Source organism: Hyperoodon ampullatus (genome assembly GCF_949752795.1).
Source record: "Hyperoodon ampullatus genome assembly, chromosome: 7".
Lineage (NCBI taxonomy): Eukaryota > Metazoa > Chordata > Mammalia > Artiodactyla > Ziphiidae > Hyperoodon > Hyperoodon ampullatus.
The window spans coordinates 29,448,390-29,462,336 of NC_136920.1; the positions used below are offsets into that span (position 1 = coordinate 29,448,390).

General features: G+C 49.5%; 1 protein-coding gene across 1 annotated transcript; it reads right to left on the reverse strand.

Annotated features, from left to right (window-relative positions):
• Positions 1-361: 361 nt before the first annotated feature.
• RCN1 (reticulocalbin 1) lies at positions 362-12,512 on the reverse strand (the record flags this gene model as incomplete). Its single annotated transcript, XM_079707889.1, has 6 exons — positions 12,244-12,512; positions 7,200-7,393; positions 6,012-6,190; positions 4,561-4,621; positions 1,360-1,559; positions 362-469 (listed from the first exon to the last, which is right to left on the reverse strand). The coding sequence occupies exons 1-6, from the start codon at positions 12,495-12,497 to the stop codon at positions 362-364; spliced, it is 996 nt and encodes a 331-aa protein (XP_079564015.1). The 5' UTR covers positions 12,498-12,512.
• Positions 12,513-13,947: the final 1,435 nt, after the last annotated feature.

The following is a 13,947-nucleotide window of genomic DNA, read 5'->3' on the forward strand; positions in this document are numbered from 1 at the left end:
CACTCCATATACTGCCCTCTCCCTGCTCACCCAACTTCTGAATAATAGGGCTTTTTCAAATTTTATTCCCCTTCAGTTCAAATTTCATGGAAAAAGCTAAAAAGTCATGTTTTAGCAATGTATCCCCATAGAGCATTGCAATTTACCAAGATTTTAATGTGTTTGGACAGAAACCTTACTCAAAGATCAGTGATGACTATTTTCCAGCAAATATTGAGTAAAAAATAATTTTAACCCCAATCTGAGGTGATAAACTTGCTTTTTTGGGGGACACAACTGCTGTAAATGAGATAATTGTAGCAATTATCCAGGACAATAAAAGAAAGCCTATGACAGTCTGTCATATTATGGTGAATGTGCATCAAAGCTCATCATGGTTTTTGGTGAGATCTTCCCCATAATTAGTAGCCTGACTTCCAACAAACATGTTCCAGTTGTCCAAGATCTCCTCTTTAGTGAGCTTTTCATCCTGTAGGAGAGAGAAAAGAGCTCTGTCACAGAAACTCTGGTCACTCTGAGTCATCGCAGCATGAAGCTCATGTTATTTCATTGATCTGCAACATTTAAGATATTACATTTCATAATAAGCTATGAGGTACCTCCTTCATCTACCATCACTGCCCTGCAAAACCCCAAATTGGAACAGCCTCCTGCTACAAAAGCTGTGCTAAAATATATCAGAAAAGTCCTCAAGGAATTGAGAAGCCAGAGTCTTGTTATGTCTACACACAATGCTGGCATTCCCAAGACAGGCCCCGAAGAATTCTACTTCCCTTTTATGGCTTGACTGCAAAACTTGACTGTCTCCCGAGAATTTGCAGCTGTGATCAAAATGGGAAGAGGCAGGACTTCTTTCTACATCTTATTTATTTATTTCTTTGGATACTGACCAAGAGATATTGGCTCGGAGCCAGCACGGTGAGCTGGCCTGAGGATGCCGAGACTTTTAATGTGATGGTCTTCCTTCTGCCTCACATGCTGCAGATGTCTGATGAGTGTCTGCTGACTGAATGAATGGATGAACAAGCTCGTCCTAGGGCAACACAGGGCACACCTCTTAAATACATGCCTGCCCACAGCCAACAAAGTGACCGGTTCTGCGATCCTAGGAGATGGCAGTGAACGTAAGTGTGACCCACAGCAGACTTTCCAGGAACAGGAACATCTGGGCCTAATGAGCTCACCGTGGGTTATCACGGTGTTGGCTCAAGTTCACAGGTCTCTGATGTAGGGCAGGAATAAGAGAAGTCAATAAGGACACGGCCACATGGGCCAAGGCAAACATCAAAGAAGCAAACAGAACCAATCTTACGTAAACTGTCTCCCTTCAAGGAATGATTCCAGAGGATGGTGAAATACCTTGTTTTTGTCCGACTCATACACCAGGTGCCTGGCCTCAGCCTGTGCGTGGTCATAGTCTTGCGGGAGGATCCAGTGGCGAATCTCATCTTTGTCCAGCTTCCCGTCCTTGTTCAGATCTCGGAATTCATTAAACTGCTCCCGTTCTGACAGCACCCAGTCTGGCTCAGGGCCATTCTCCTCGTGGGAAAACATATCAGCTGGAAGGAAAGGCTGTTCTTGGTTATAAAGACAAGTGGGAAGGTAAGTCCAAGAAAACCTGACCTCTAGCAATCAAGAGACCTAACCAGACACCTGGGGGCAGTCTCTTGGGTAAATAATGCAATGCTTTATCCACTATGAAGGCCGCTTAGTGGGCGAGAAAGAACTGTGCTTGGGAGCCAGAAGATGAATCCTGGCTTTTGACTTAGTTCAGTGCCTCATCTGTAAAGTGGGGACAATAACTTATTACTCAGAAGATTATGAAGGTCAAATGTGAAAGCCCTCTACAACCCAGCCTGGAACTATACAGGTGAAAACTAATAACAATGACCAATATCAGCCCTTTCTATGGTCCAGATGCTATGTAAAGCACATACTTTTTTAAATTTGATTTTTCATTACAATCCTATGAAGTTAGGTGTCGTTATTCCCACTTTATAGATGAAAACACCGAGGCACAGCCTTAACCCAAGGACCCACAGCTAGTATGAGAATGTAGTAGGCTACACAGGAACATGGGCACTCTGCTTCCAACCCGTAGTCTTAACCACTGTGTTTACTACAATTGTTGTTTATATCATTTCCAGGGGGCTTTCACATATATTTCATTTTATCCGTATAGCAATTTTATAAGGTAGATAAATATCCTCATTTTAGAAAATGGCAGGGAAAGGAAAAAGAAGGCAATGTTTATCCATTGTTTGCTGAGCCACTAGACCTTCTTGGAAGAGAGAAATACCCTGAGGGCAATTTCTCTTTTGATGGAAACAGGTTGGAAATGTCAGGTGGTAGAGACAGTAGGTAGTGAATGAAGGAAAAAGAGAGGCAAGACCCTGCGTTCAGCTACAAGTAGACCCACACCATCCTGGAAACATGGGTGCTGTGTCTTTCTGTTTTACATATGAGGAAACTGAGGCTTATACTGAGTGAGTACACGACTCCCAAAGGGTCTCACAGCTAGTAAGCGGAGAAACCAGGACTGTTAATTCCAGTGTTCTTCCCACTACGCTACATCACCTGCCAAGAAGGCTCCTCCATAAATTGAAGTCACTTGCTAGACAAGTCTGGACGTCCGGTCTCTCTGACTACAAGTCACTCAGAATTCAGTTTTGTTTTGTTTTGTTTTTGCGGTACGCGGGCCTCTCACTGTTGTGGCCTCTCCCGTTGCGGAGCACAGGCTCCGGACGCGCAGGCTCAGCGGCCATGGCTCACGGGCCCAGCCGCTCTGCGGCATGTGGGATCTTCCCGCACCGGGGCACGAACCCATGTCCCCTGCATCGGCAGGCGGACTCTCAACCATTGCGCCACCAGGGAAGCCCCTAGAATTCAGTTTTCAAGAAAAATGAGCCGACCTCCCTCTCTGCCAGTGTAAAGAATGGAATGTTTCTTTTAGACAAAGCCACTCAAAGAGTTTGCCCCTGACTTTGCACCCTTTCAATGCAGATCAGGAGGAGGGTGGGGAGAGCACCTAGTTTTAATCAAAAGTGCTACATCGTTTAATCAGTCAGCCTTCCCTGTCAGTCTAATTCCGCCACCACTGTCAAGGTGTCCGGGGCTCTGAAGCTTCCCGCACACGCACGTGTACCAGGCCTGAGGCAGGCTCTGCTGCTTGCACCGATGACGGGGCTGTCAGCCTTGGTTATTCTACAAAGAAAGGTAGTGCCACCGAGATGGCTTTAATTACTGTGGCGAGAGCTGCCCGTCTGTTACCACAGACAGAGGGGGACAGCGTTTGTTTCTTCAGACCAAATATAATTCCAAATGATTAGAAGAAACGTTGCTCTTCATTACAGAAGGCACTTATTCTTCTGAATGGGGGGGCAAAGTAGTGCAACCACACACCAGAGACCGATGGCAACATGGGCTCTTCTTCTATGTTGAAAGGTAATTAACTGCCTCTGTTAAATATCTGCACAACGATTATATCCATCCCATCCTTCAAATGATTTTCCAGCTTTTACTTTACTGAGACTTGGGAAAAGAAGAGCTATCACGAGAAGGTGGCCTGCAGCTGGGGCCACATGCCAAAGCACTGAAGTGGCAGCCACTGAGGATCAAAAGGAAATATCCCTGCCGCCTCCTCTAGTCCTTCATGCTGGGAGGGCTCCTGGGCGGCGTGACCCGGGGCACTAATTGGAGCCTCATTCAGCCAGGCCTCAGTTACCTGCAAACACACTTCTTGTTGTTGTTTTTTTTTTTTTTTTTTTTTTGCAGTACGCGGGCCTCTCACTGTTGTGGCCTCTCCCGTTGCGGAGCACAGGCTCTGGACGCGCAGGCCCAGCGGCCATGGCTCACGGGCCCAGCCACTCCGTGGCATGTGGGATCCTCCCAGACCGGGGCACAAACCCGTATCCCTTGCATCGGCAGGCGGACTCTCAACCACCGCGCCACCAGGGAAGCCCCAAACACACTTCTTGATGCTGCTTAAGTGGAGCCCTTCAGAACAAAAAACTAGGAACAGTACTCCCAATGAAAGACCAAAAACCAGAGGCGTAAGACGGCTGTATTATGGGGCAATCGTGCACTTTGTAAAAGGATTTACCTAAGAAGGAATGCCTTTCTGCAGAGAACTCAGGCATGTAAACAGTTCTGTTGACCACAGCTCTGTCCGCCCAGTTTCTAGGCCCCGCTGGCTAACAGTCTGTTGTAAAGTCTGTCCCCTGAGACTGTCCGCTCTGCATTCACTGTACATCTCTGGGATCTCCAGTCCCATTTCGCAAAGGTAGAACTACACGGTGTGGTGAAGGGCCGTGGGATCAACTGCTGGCCAGCCCTGGGGTGCGGGTGCAGCCTTTGGGCTCTTTTCCACTAGGAATGCCTCCCGGAATCTGCACCGCTAGGGGCTGGTGTGACAAGCCCCTCTCACCGGGAAGTCACAGGAGTGACACCTACAGACTTGCAGCTGCTGCTGAAAAGTCATCTGAGGAAAGTAGCCAGACATGTGGGTGGAGGACGCTGCCCAGTTAGGACACTGGAGCAAGACTCCAGGCCAGCACTTACCAATATACTCATCCTGATCTACAAAGCCATCCCCATTCTTGTCGATGTCTTCCAGAGTCTCCTAGGAAGCAAAGGGGGGGATTTTAAAAGCAGCACCCTCTCTGCAACTGAAAATGTACCTACAAGCCCAGAGGCACTCTAATTATATCAGGAAGCCCTGCCAGGTCAACCATCTCCACCCTCTGGCCAGATCATCTCTGTGTACTGTGAGGAACCCAGCCTGAGAACCGCTGGACTAAAATGATCACAAAGACAGATTCCAGTGCTAACGGGACCATGAACACCGAGTTGGTGTCAGAAAAATATGGAACTGTGGGCAATTAGAAAATAAAAGTATATCTGACTTTCGAATGTATTATGTTGTGTATTTAGTATCAATACATTTGACTTCTTAACTAGGTTTTTTGCTAAGGTGAGTAATTAAATGAGTCACAGAAACTCAAAGGCATCCTGAAGAAAATGGCCAACCTGAGAACAGAGCCAATCCAGAAGCCCCTAATCCACTTCCCCATCTTCATTGTCTTCTGGCAGATTAGCTATCATTAAGTAGATGTTGGGTGGTAAAAAGGAATGATTCTTAAAGCCACTGCCCAGTCTTTGGGGTCACTGTGGTCATAAGGATGAAGCATGAGGCAAGAGTGAACCCATCCATGACTCTGTAACTAAAATAGTCCAGAGCTGGTTGTCCCCCAGCATCAAAACAATTGGAACTGCCTTGGGATATCTGCCCTGAAAACAGGTGATGGCATTTATTTTACTGTCGTGGAAAATGAAGACAGGTGGGACCCAGCAAGACACTGGAAAGCAAATACACTCCAAGGGGAGCATCCTTTCCAAGCATGGTCCGACTTTAAGTTTCCATATGATTTAACAGTACAATGCATTCCATTTCTGAGTCTTTCTGTTGTTCCCTCAGAGCTGACAGATAGGACAGAGGCTAGCTAGTTGCTCACTAAATGCATTTGTTCCTTCTGGGCACACATCTAGACTGCCTTCCCCTGCCTTGTTATATGTAGCAGGAGCCCTCGGAACAGTAAAGGCAGGCCACGCCTCCTCCTCAGTCCTTCTCTTCTTCTACTATCTACCAGCTGGTAGTGGCCAGGATGACCTCAAAGCCACAGGATGGTGGAGGACAAGATGGAAGTAGACTGGGAGCCTGACAACACTGGAGAAGGACTGCCCAGGAGATCCACCTGACTGGGACCATCTGCCCAGGACCAGATATAACCTTCGATTGTGTTAAATGGCTGGGACTGGGGGCTACTTGCAACGGCAGTTACCCTGCCCTGACTCATCTCCTGGGTACACAGGTATTCTGGTGTATTCCACTTCAGGGTCCTTGTCCCATTCCCTTCAGGCTGAAGAATGTTCTCACTTTGCAAGAAGGGACAAGGTTTCCGTGCAGCTTTTGTCCTGGTCTTTTGCCAGCGCAGGCTCTTTCTATATCTTACCAAAACCACAATTTCCTTCATATACTCAAACTCCTCAGGGTGCAGAAAGGCGGTGAACTCCTCCCGGGTGGCTGTCTGGTCACCATTGAGGTCTGCAGCCTTGAACCTTCTCTCATCACGTGGCAGCATTTTTTTAAAGGTGTGATGATCTGAAGTATCATGAAACTCTGTGGGGTTTCCTGCAGGTTGTACACAGAAACATGAAAACCGGGCTCCTAAGGCATTTTCTTCCAGATCACTCCTCCTTCACGCCAAATGGTACATAGAAGACAAAAGGTCCTGACCTATCGAGTTCTCTGAAACATTCTCTTTCAGAATGCCTCTAGTGTCTGTCCCTCCATACCACCCTACAGTCCATGCCCTAAAGACTTGTTAGGGGCATTACGGCAAGCGGTGAAAAGCATAGGCTTGAGACCATATTAAGGCCATACTTCTCTCTGCAGAACCTACTTTCATTATATTCTTTGATCCAGAACATACAGAGGCTCCCTAGTACCCAGGACATCTATTCTAAATGTTCCTTCGACTCTTTTCAAGACCTCTCTTAATCTGGCTGGGAGTGTATGTGTCTTTGGTTCTCCTCAGACCTGTCCCCTCTCGGCTCTGCCAGGCACCCAGCGGGTCTGCACCCAGTGCTGGGCATACACCCCCTCCATCATTCCCCCAAAACAAGCATGACTTATGTCCAAACCCTGCCCACTGCTGAATGCACTGCTGCACCTTTGCCCCTCCAGCTGACCCAACTTCCCCACCTGTCTCTACCTCTCCAGATTCAAATCCATTCTTTAAGGCCCAGTTCCCAAGCCACCCTCCACCAGGAAGCCTTCCTGGACTGTTCCAGCTTACTCGGTCCTTGCTACCTGAAACTCGGCAGCATTCTGAAACTGTAACACAAAACATGCTTCCTCTCTGCTTTGTTCTCTGGGTGCACCTCTGAGATTGTAAGCTTAGGTTAGGCAGCAGTTTATTTTTTATTAGACCCTTGCCCCCTTCCACCTACAAGTTCACTCACAGTAAGCAACGTGGTATATTCTTAGTAAGCAGAGCAGGATGTTACACAAGCAGTTTTTACTTAGGAGGTTGAGACGTCTCCCCGAAGGGGGTAGATATGATGAGACAGTACAGTTTCCCACAAGAAGCTTGTTACACAGGCCCCAGCTGTGTGATCGCTCTTGCAGCACCTCTTACCTAGGTAGTAACCGTAGGTGGCTTGTTTGTATTCTTCCCAGGAAATTTTATCGTCTTTGTCCCGATCATAATCCTTCCAGACTTTGGCGACATTATCGTAGATGTACCTTTTCTGCACCCGTTTGATCCAGGTTTTCAGCTCCTCGGTGGTGACAAAGCCATCCCCATCACTGTCAATTCGATCGACAATCTTCCTGTAGTTAAAAAAAAAACCCACAAAGGCTATTATCAAGGCTTGTGTGATCCTGTTCCAGAAAGAGATCAAACACCTGCAGAATCTAAGATGCATAAATGCTAAAATAAAATCAATGATCTGACGGTGCTGGAAAGGATCTTGAAGTTTATCTTTTCCAAGGACGATATGCCTTCCCCACAACCACCCAATGCCAATGGTAGACATTACTAGTGGATCAGGACCTTCTGTCCTGATAAAAAACCTTGATGTGGCCTCAGAATCCTTCTCAACACAGTGCTCTGCAGAAACTGAGTGAGTTGATTTGTAAGATGAAACCTAGCAGTCATCCCTGATATAGTCTAACTCCCTCATTTTAGAGTAATGAGGGAGTATTTGGTACCACTGGGGTAAGAATTCATGTCCTCTGACTCTAAGCCCAATGAAAAAGATGGAAGATTCTAACTAAACCAACCAAAAAATAAGTGGGTTTTTTTTTTAGCTCACCACTTTGGATTCGAAGACTTGAAACTTAAAGCAGGAGGAGACCAGATCTTGGACAAAGCAGAAAATGTCAGGGATGAGGGGCTTCCCTGGTGGTGCAGTGGTTAAGAATCTGCCTGCCGATGCAGGGCACATGGGTTCGAGCCCTGGTCCGGGAAGATCCCACATGCCGCAGAGCAACTAAGCCCGTGTGTCACAACTACTAAGCCTGCGCTCTAGAGCCTGCGAGCCACAACTACTAAGCCCTCGCGCCTAGAGCCCGTGCTCTGCAACAAGAGAAGTCACTGCAATGAGAAGCCTGTGCACTGCAACGAACAGTAGCCCCTGCTCACCACAACTAGGTGCACGCAGCAACAAAGACCCAACACAGCCAAAAAAAAAAAGTCACAGATGAAAGAGCCTTGACACTTTAGAACCTATTCAAGAAACTTGACCAGCTAAGCAGCTGCAGGAGCCTCAACCCCTTGCTCTTAGGGTGAAGACCCCTATGCCCACTGGCATCTCCTGCTCCACAGCTGACCCAGGTTCCAGCAATTCCCCACTGGACTTCACTAAGGCACCCCAAACCCCTGTCCAGAGCAAACTTCAGGCTGGGAACTCAACAGTGTCCATCTCTAGGCCAAAGGGCCCCAAGCTAGGGATGCCATCCCTGAAGGAAACTTCAAAGACACCTGCAAGCTATTTCCAATGTTTAAGAAGGTTTTACCCTAGTAGTCCATTTACCTGGGATGATGTCATACAGGCTAATTAGGGATTTGTTTCTTTGCTTTGGGCTGGAATTTTATCCTTCTTACTGTGAACAGAAGTTCAAATCGGCAGTTACTCTTTGATCAATTAGAAATGGAAATGAATTCATTAGCACTTAAATCTCCATCTCCTACCCGAACCTGGGTAGCCCAAGCTCCTCTTTCTCAGGCAGGTGTAAACTTTACTAACAGCTTTGACTTGTCCCTTCATTTGCAATTTTAACAGGTCTCAAGACCGAAAGACTAAACCTCAAGTATCTTCCTTCCAGGAAATCACAGCTAGACACAGCAGAATTCTTTCCACACAGTGCAGTGTTCAGCCTACCTACTGTGCGCCAGACACTGCTCCAGTCCTGGGGACACAGTGGTGACATGCCTGCCCATCGGTTATCCAAAGCCAACTGAGAAGCAGAATCTCAAACCAGCAAAGACCAAACGACGTCAGACAGTATACAACCTGTTTTTCTGGAAAGGACAGCATCTAATCTATGCCAAAGAAATATCCAGGACATAGCTCAGCCTGACACGTAGTGGGAGCTCAATAAATATCTGTTGGAAGCATATATAATCTTAACCTCTCTCTTTAAAAATATCAAACATGAGCTCTAGGGAAAGGAGGCTATGATGTAAATAGACCAAACGCTATAATTAGAACACCTGGACCGTAGTCCTGTGTGATCTTGGGCAACTGACTTGACTCTCTGAGTCTCAGTTTCCCCATCTGTAAATGGAACACCTACTTTACAAGGAATGTTGTGAGGAATAGAGGAGAGAATGTGTGCCTTTCCTCACTAAGGATGACAGTCCCCACCACAGGTGGATGGAGAACTCAACAAACAGGTAACAGGTAATGGAAGTAAGCAAAGCGTCCAGGGAGCCCGGGGATCCCCTGACAGCTGCCAACAAGGCTGCCCAGCTCTGCTCCAGACAATGACTGCCGCATGGAAAAATGGGCCATGGGTGTCAAGAGAAGCCGGAAATCGGGGGCTGTATGTGAAATCGCTTTGATGTTAAATGTTGGCAAGTAATTTACATTTTTTTCTCAGACTGTGCAGCACATTGGTGACTGCATGAAGCCTCTGGGTCCCCACTTTTTTTTTTTTTTTTTTTTTGTCTTCAGGGGCCTTAGAGCTGTCACGTTTTCAGAATCTATGGGCAGATGGTGGTGACAAAGCTGCCTGGATCCAGTCATGCTCCTGCCTCTGCAGTCCGGACTTGGAGGGGACTGTTGCACCAGGAGCTGTGGACAGAGAAATGGCTTCTCATGCTCTGCCAGTCCCATACCGCACCCATCATTTCCAACGCTCCAGCCTCCTCTGCATTTAGCCCAGATTTACCTTACAGGTGAGCGGTGTGTCCACTACCCATCCAGTGGCTCAAGGCCAGAGAACGGATGCCACCCTTTGGTGCCCCCTCCTGTCCCCAACCCCGACGTTGAGCCAAAAGCAAGCGCTGCCAGTTCCACCTCCAACATGGCTCTGGGTTTACCCTCTCCCGCTGTGCCTGATTTAGGCGCTCCCGGCCACCCTGTGCCCCTGGTCTTGTCATCTGTGCCTCAGTTATGTTCTCTGCCCTACTGCCAGTCCAACTTTCCTACTAAACTTTGGGGATGATGACATTTCTACCATGTACAGGATAACGTCTGATCTCCACCTCACAGAGGTCCTTCCCGCCCTGTCCCTTTACTGTCCCAACACCCCGAATCCACAAGAACAGATTTCAAAACCTGTATAAGCAGGCTGTTCTCTCTTCAGTATGCATTCTCCTGCTCATACGCCTGCTAACCTTTGAGTCGTGCCACAAGCTCTGCTCAGGTGACTTCCCAAACCCCCAAGTTACTTTCTCCAACCCGAAGCCTTAGAGAGCTCCTTCTCCTAGATGCGGTCATTGTGGCTTTTACATGCCACCATCACAGCAATTATGCGTAGCATCTGCTTGAATCTCTCTCCTCCGCATATGATTATAAGTACTTTATGGCCTAGAACGTAAGGTTTTATTTTTGTAGTTGTCAGGTATCTAACACGGTACCTGGAATACAGTAGCCATTCAAATGTTTGCTGCATGAATAAATGAATGCAGATTGACATATATACACTATTATGTATAAAATATATAACTTACGAGAACCTGCTGTATAAAAAAATTAAATTAAATTAAAAAAAATAAATGAATGCAGCTAAGGTGTTCATACAAGGGTCAAATGCAGACCAGCTCCATTACCACTTGCTCATCACCACTTGCTCTCTTACTCATCATGATGAAGGCATTAAACTGGAAGCCTTACGACTGAAAAGTGGAGTTCCCTACTCCAATCCCTCAAACCTCTCCTCCTTCTCCCTGGTGACAAACGGCTGCCACCCAGGGCCCCAGAATAAATCAGCTTCCAAGTGCCTCAAGGCAATACAATGGACGGAACTCATCAATGGCTCCCTTTGTTAAAGCCCAAACTAGAAGAGAAAGTACTTCTCTGCAAAATAAAAGGTGACTGTTGGGAGATGACTTTGAAGTTCAAAGATGTTTTTATCAGAGCAGGCAGATGGTGCACCTACACAATAGGTATAATTTAGCCTCATATTCTGACCAACCACATTGGCCTTTGGTAGCCCCCATCAGCACAAGGATGGCTGTGTTCTTTTTTTGTGTAGCAGGCCAGAAAGACCCTCCACCCCCAGGAACCAGATTCCTGGAGGCCTGCTGCCCAGTAGGCAGGGCTCTTGGGACCATCCCTACTCCATCTGGGATAAGGCTGACTGCTGATTCCTCTGTGGAAGGGTTCCCAGATACCTTTGCACAAAGCTCAAGTGTCTCCCCAGGGGCTGCGGAGAGGGTGCACTGAGATGTACCCAAGTTATGTTTCCCAGGTTTGGTTCCTGACTCAACTGCCTTCAACAGTGAAATTCACAACCTGTCACCACACCGCCCTCCAGCTTTTTGCCCTCAGCTGCCAAAAGACTGGGTGCCTCTGCTGCCATCAGAAACTGCTGGAAACAGAAAGGAGGGGACCAGTTTCCATTTCCACCCCCCCATCCCCAAATGCCCCTCCCTTCTTAACAACAGGATTTTTATACCCCTTACTTCCGATATTGGGGCGATTAAGCAGAAGGCAAGAACACCCCAGTCCCGGCCCAGGGACATAGGTCAGGAATCAACCCTCTCCTTCGGCTGCCCCCTCATCTTTTACCCTTTAATGATAATCCTTGAGACCTTAGCAGTGTCTCATGCCCTCCTCTCTTGGAATGCGGGGGGAAGAGAGAAACCGGGAGGGTGGGGAAGAACTCATGTCACTAAAAGGCCACCGTGGACAAATTTTTCTTTTGTACGCTCTCCCCCCTCCCTTCTGATGCAACCCAGGGGAGGGGGCGGGCCCTGGCCATCCTGGCTCCCGCGACCGCTGCCACGTTCTCGCCTCCCCGCGGGAAGCCGCCCCGGCCCCGGCGGCGATCAGCACGCAGGGTCCCGGCGCTCGCGGGCAACTTTGCCCCAGCCCAGCCGCCGGGCCCGCCGGGCCCCCGCCCTTGGGTCCCGGCGCCCGATTTCTCTTTCGCTTTGCGGAGGGCGGTCCGCGCGGATTCCGCGCGAGTGGCCCCGCGGTCACCTGCGGAGCCCCCGAGCGCGGCCTCACCCCAGCCTCTCCTTGCTCTCCTCCGAGGTGAGCTGGTCGAAGGTCTTGGAGTCCTCCTTGCCCAGGAAGGCCTCGTGGTCGTACTGGAAGCTCTGGTTGTCCTCGGGCGGCCGCTCGCCCAGCTCCGAGTCGGGCCGCACCACGCGCTCCTTGCGCACCGTGGGCTTGGCCCGCAGCGCCGGGGGCGCCAGCACCAGCGCTAGCAGCAGCCCCAGGGCCAGCCCCAGGTGGCGACCGCGGCCGCCGCGCGCCATCGTCGGGAGCGGAGAGCGGCCCGCGGGGAGGGACCGGGCGAGCGACGAGAGCGGCGCCTCGGGAATGCGTGCTCGGAGCGAGCGCAGCAGCGGCGGCGGCGGCGGGGCTGGGGCCAGCGCGAGGAGGGAGGGGGACGGGCCGGCCCCTCGGCCAGCGCCCGCCCCGTGCCAGAGCGGAGGGGCGCGCCCCAGGCGGCGGGCAGGGGAGCGCCGGGCGGCCCTGCTCACGCGCCCATTGGCCGCCGGGCTGCGGGGGGAATCCGGGGCCGCGGAGCCACGTCGCCCGCCCGGGTGGTGGGCGCAGGGATCGGGTTTCGACTCGGCCCCTCCCCGCGATCTCGTCGCGAGGGGCGGGCCCAGGCGGACTGGGCTGGGGACTGGCGGGCTGGTAAGAAGACCGGGAAGTTCTTTGTCAAGCAACAGATGTTCGGGGTAAAATTCCCTCTCCCCTTTCGGCTCCAGAGAACTGAACGGAGGGAGGCGCTGGCTCTCCCCAACTTCCAGCTGGGAGCCCGAATCTCAGCCCCAGACACCGCCCCAAGAAGTGCTCTTAAGACAAATTCAACCCCACTTACCCAAACTTGGAGTGTGATTAGAAACGCAAAGAGACTGGAATGAGACCCAGGTGGGCGAGGTCTCCTAGAAACAAGGGTCGCAAACTCAAATGTGGTGGAGGGCCAAGCAGATGACGTCAACATGACGAGGGACCATCTAAACAGAGCAGCTCTGTGCACTCCGGCTGCCAGGAGGAGTGCAGGCCCCAAGGTGGCAGATGGTCTCAAAAGAAGTCAGGATCTCGGATGTCTGCTTTCATTTCTAAAGGATGGCAACTCACTGTACAAAAGGACTACATGTCTTAAACAAATCTTGTCTGTACGTTGAATCCGGAGTAATGCTACCGCTATAGAGAAGCTCTGCAGAACGTTATGCAGTGATGAAAACGTTCTATATCTGGGCTGTCCAATAGGGAGGGGCTAGTGAGCACACTTGACAGGTAGCTAGTGTAACTGAGGCATTGAAAATTTAACTTAGATTTAAACTTAAATAGCCACATGTGGCTAGTGGCTGTCATATTGGACAGTTCAGGTAGAGCAATGATTCTTTGTGTGTTACAGCCTTTTGAGGCTCACTGAAAGCCATGGACCCTCTTACAGAAAAATGTACATACAGCTACAGACTTGGATGTTTGATTAAAGTGTCAGAGGGTGCACGGATCTTTTGAAGCCCCACTGTGTGCCCCAGGTTATGAACCTCTAGTAATCTAAAATTATGGTTGAAGAGGAGCCCTCCCCTATAGCCCTGGGCAGCTGGACTCCCAGAGCTTTTCCTTCATCTTGCTCCGTCCCCCATCCCTGATCCTCTAGAAAAGGTCACTGGGCTGTGCTTCTTGCTCCTGCAATAAGGATAACAGGACAGTTATAAAGCAGAAACTAATAATAAAAAAAAGAAA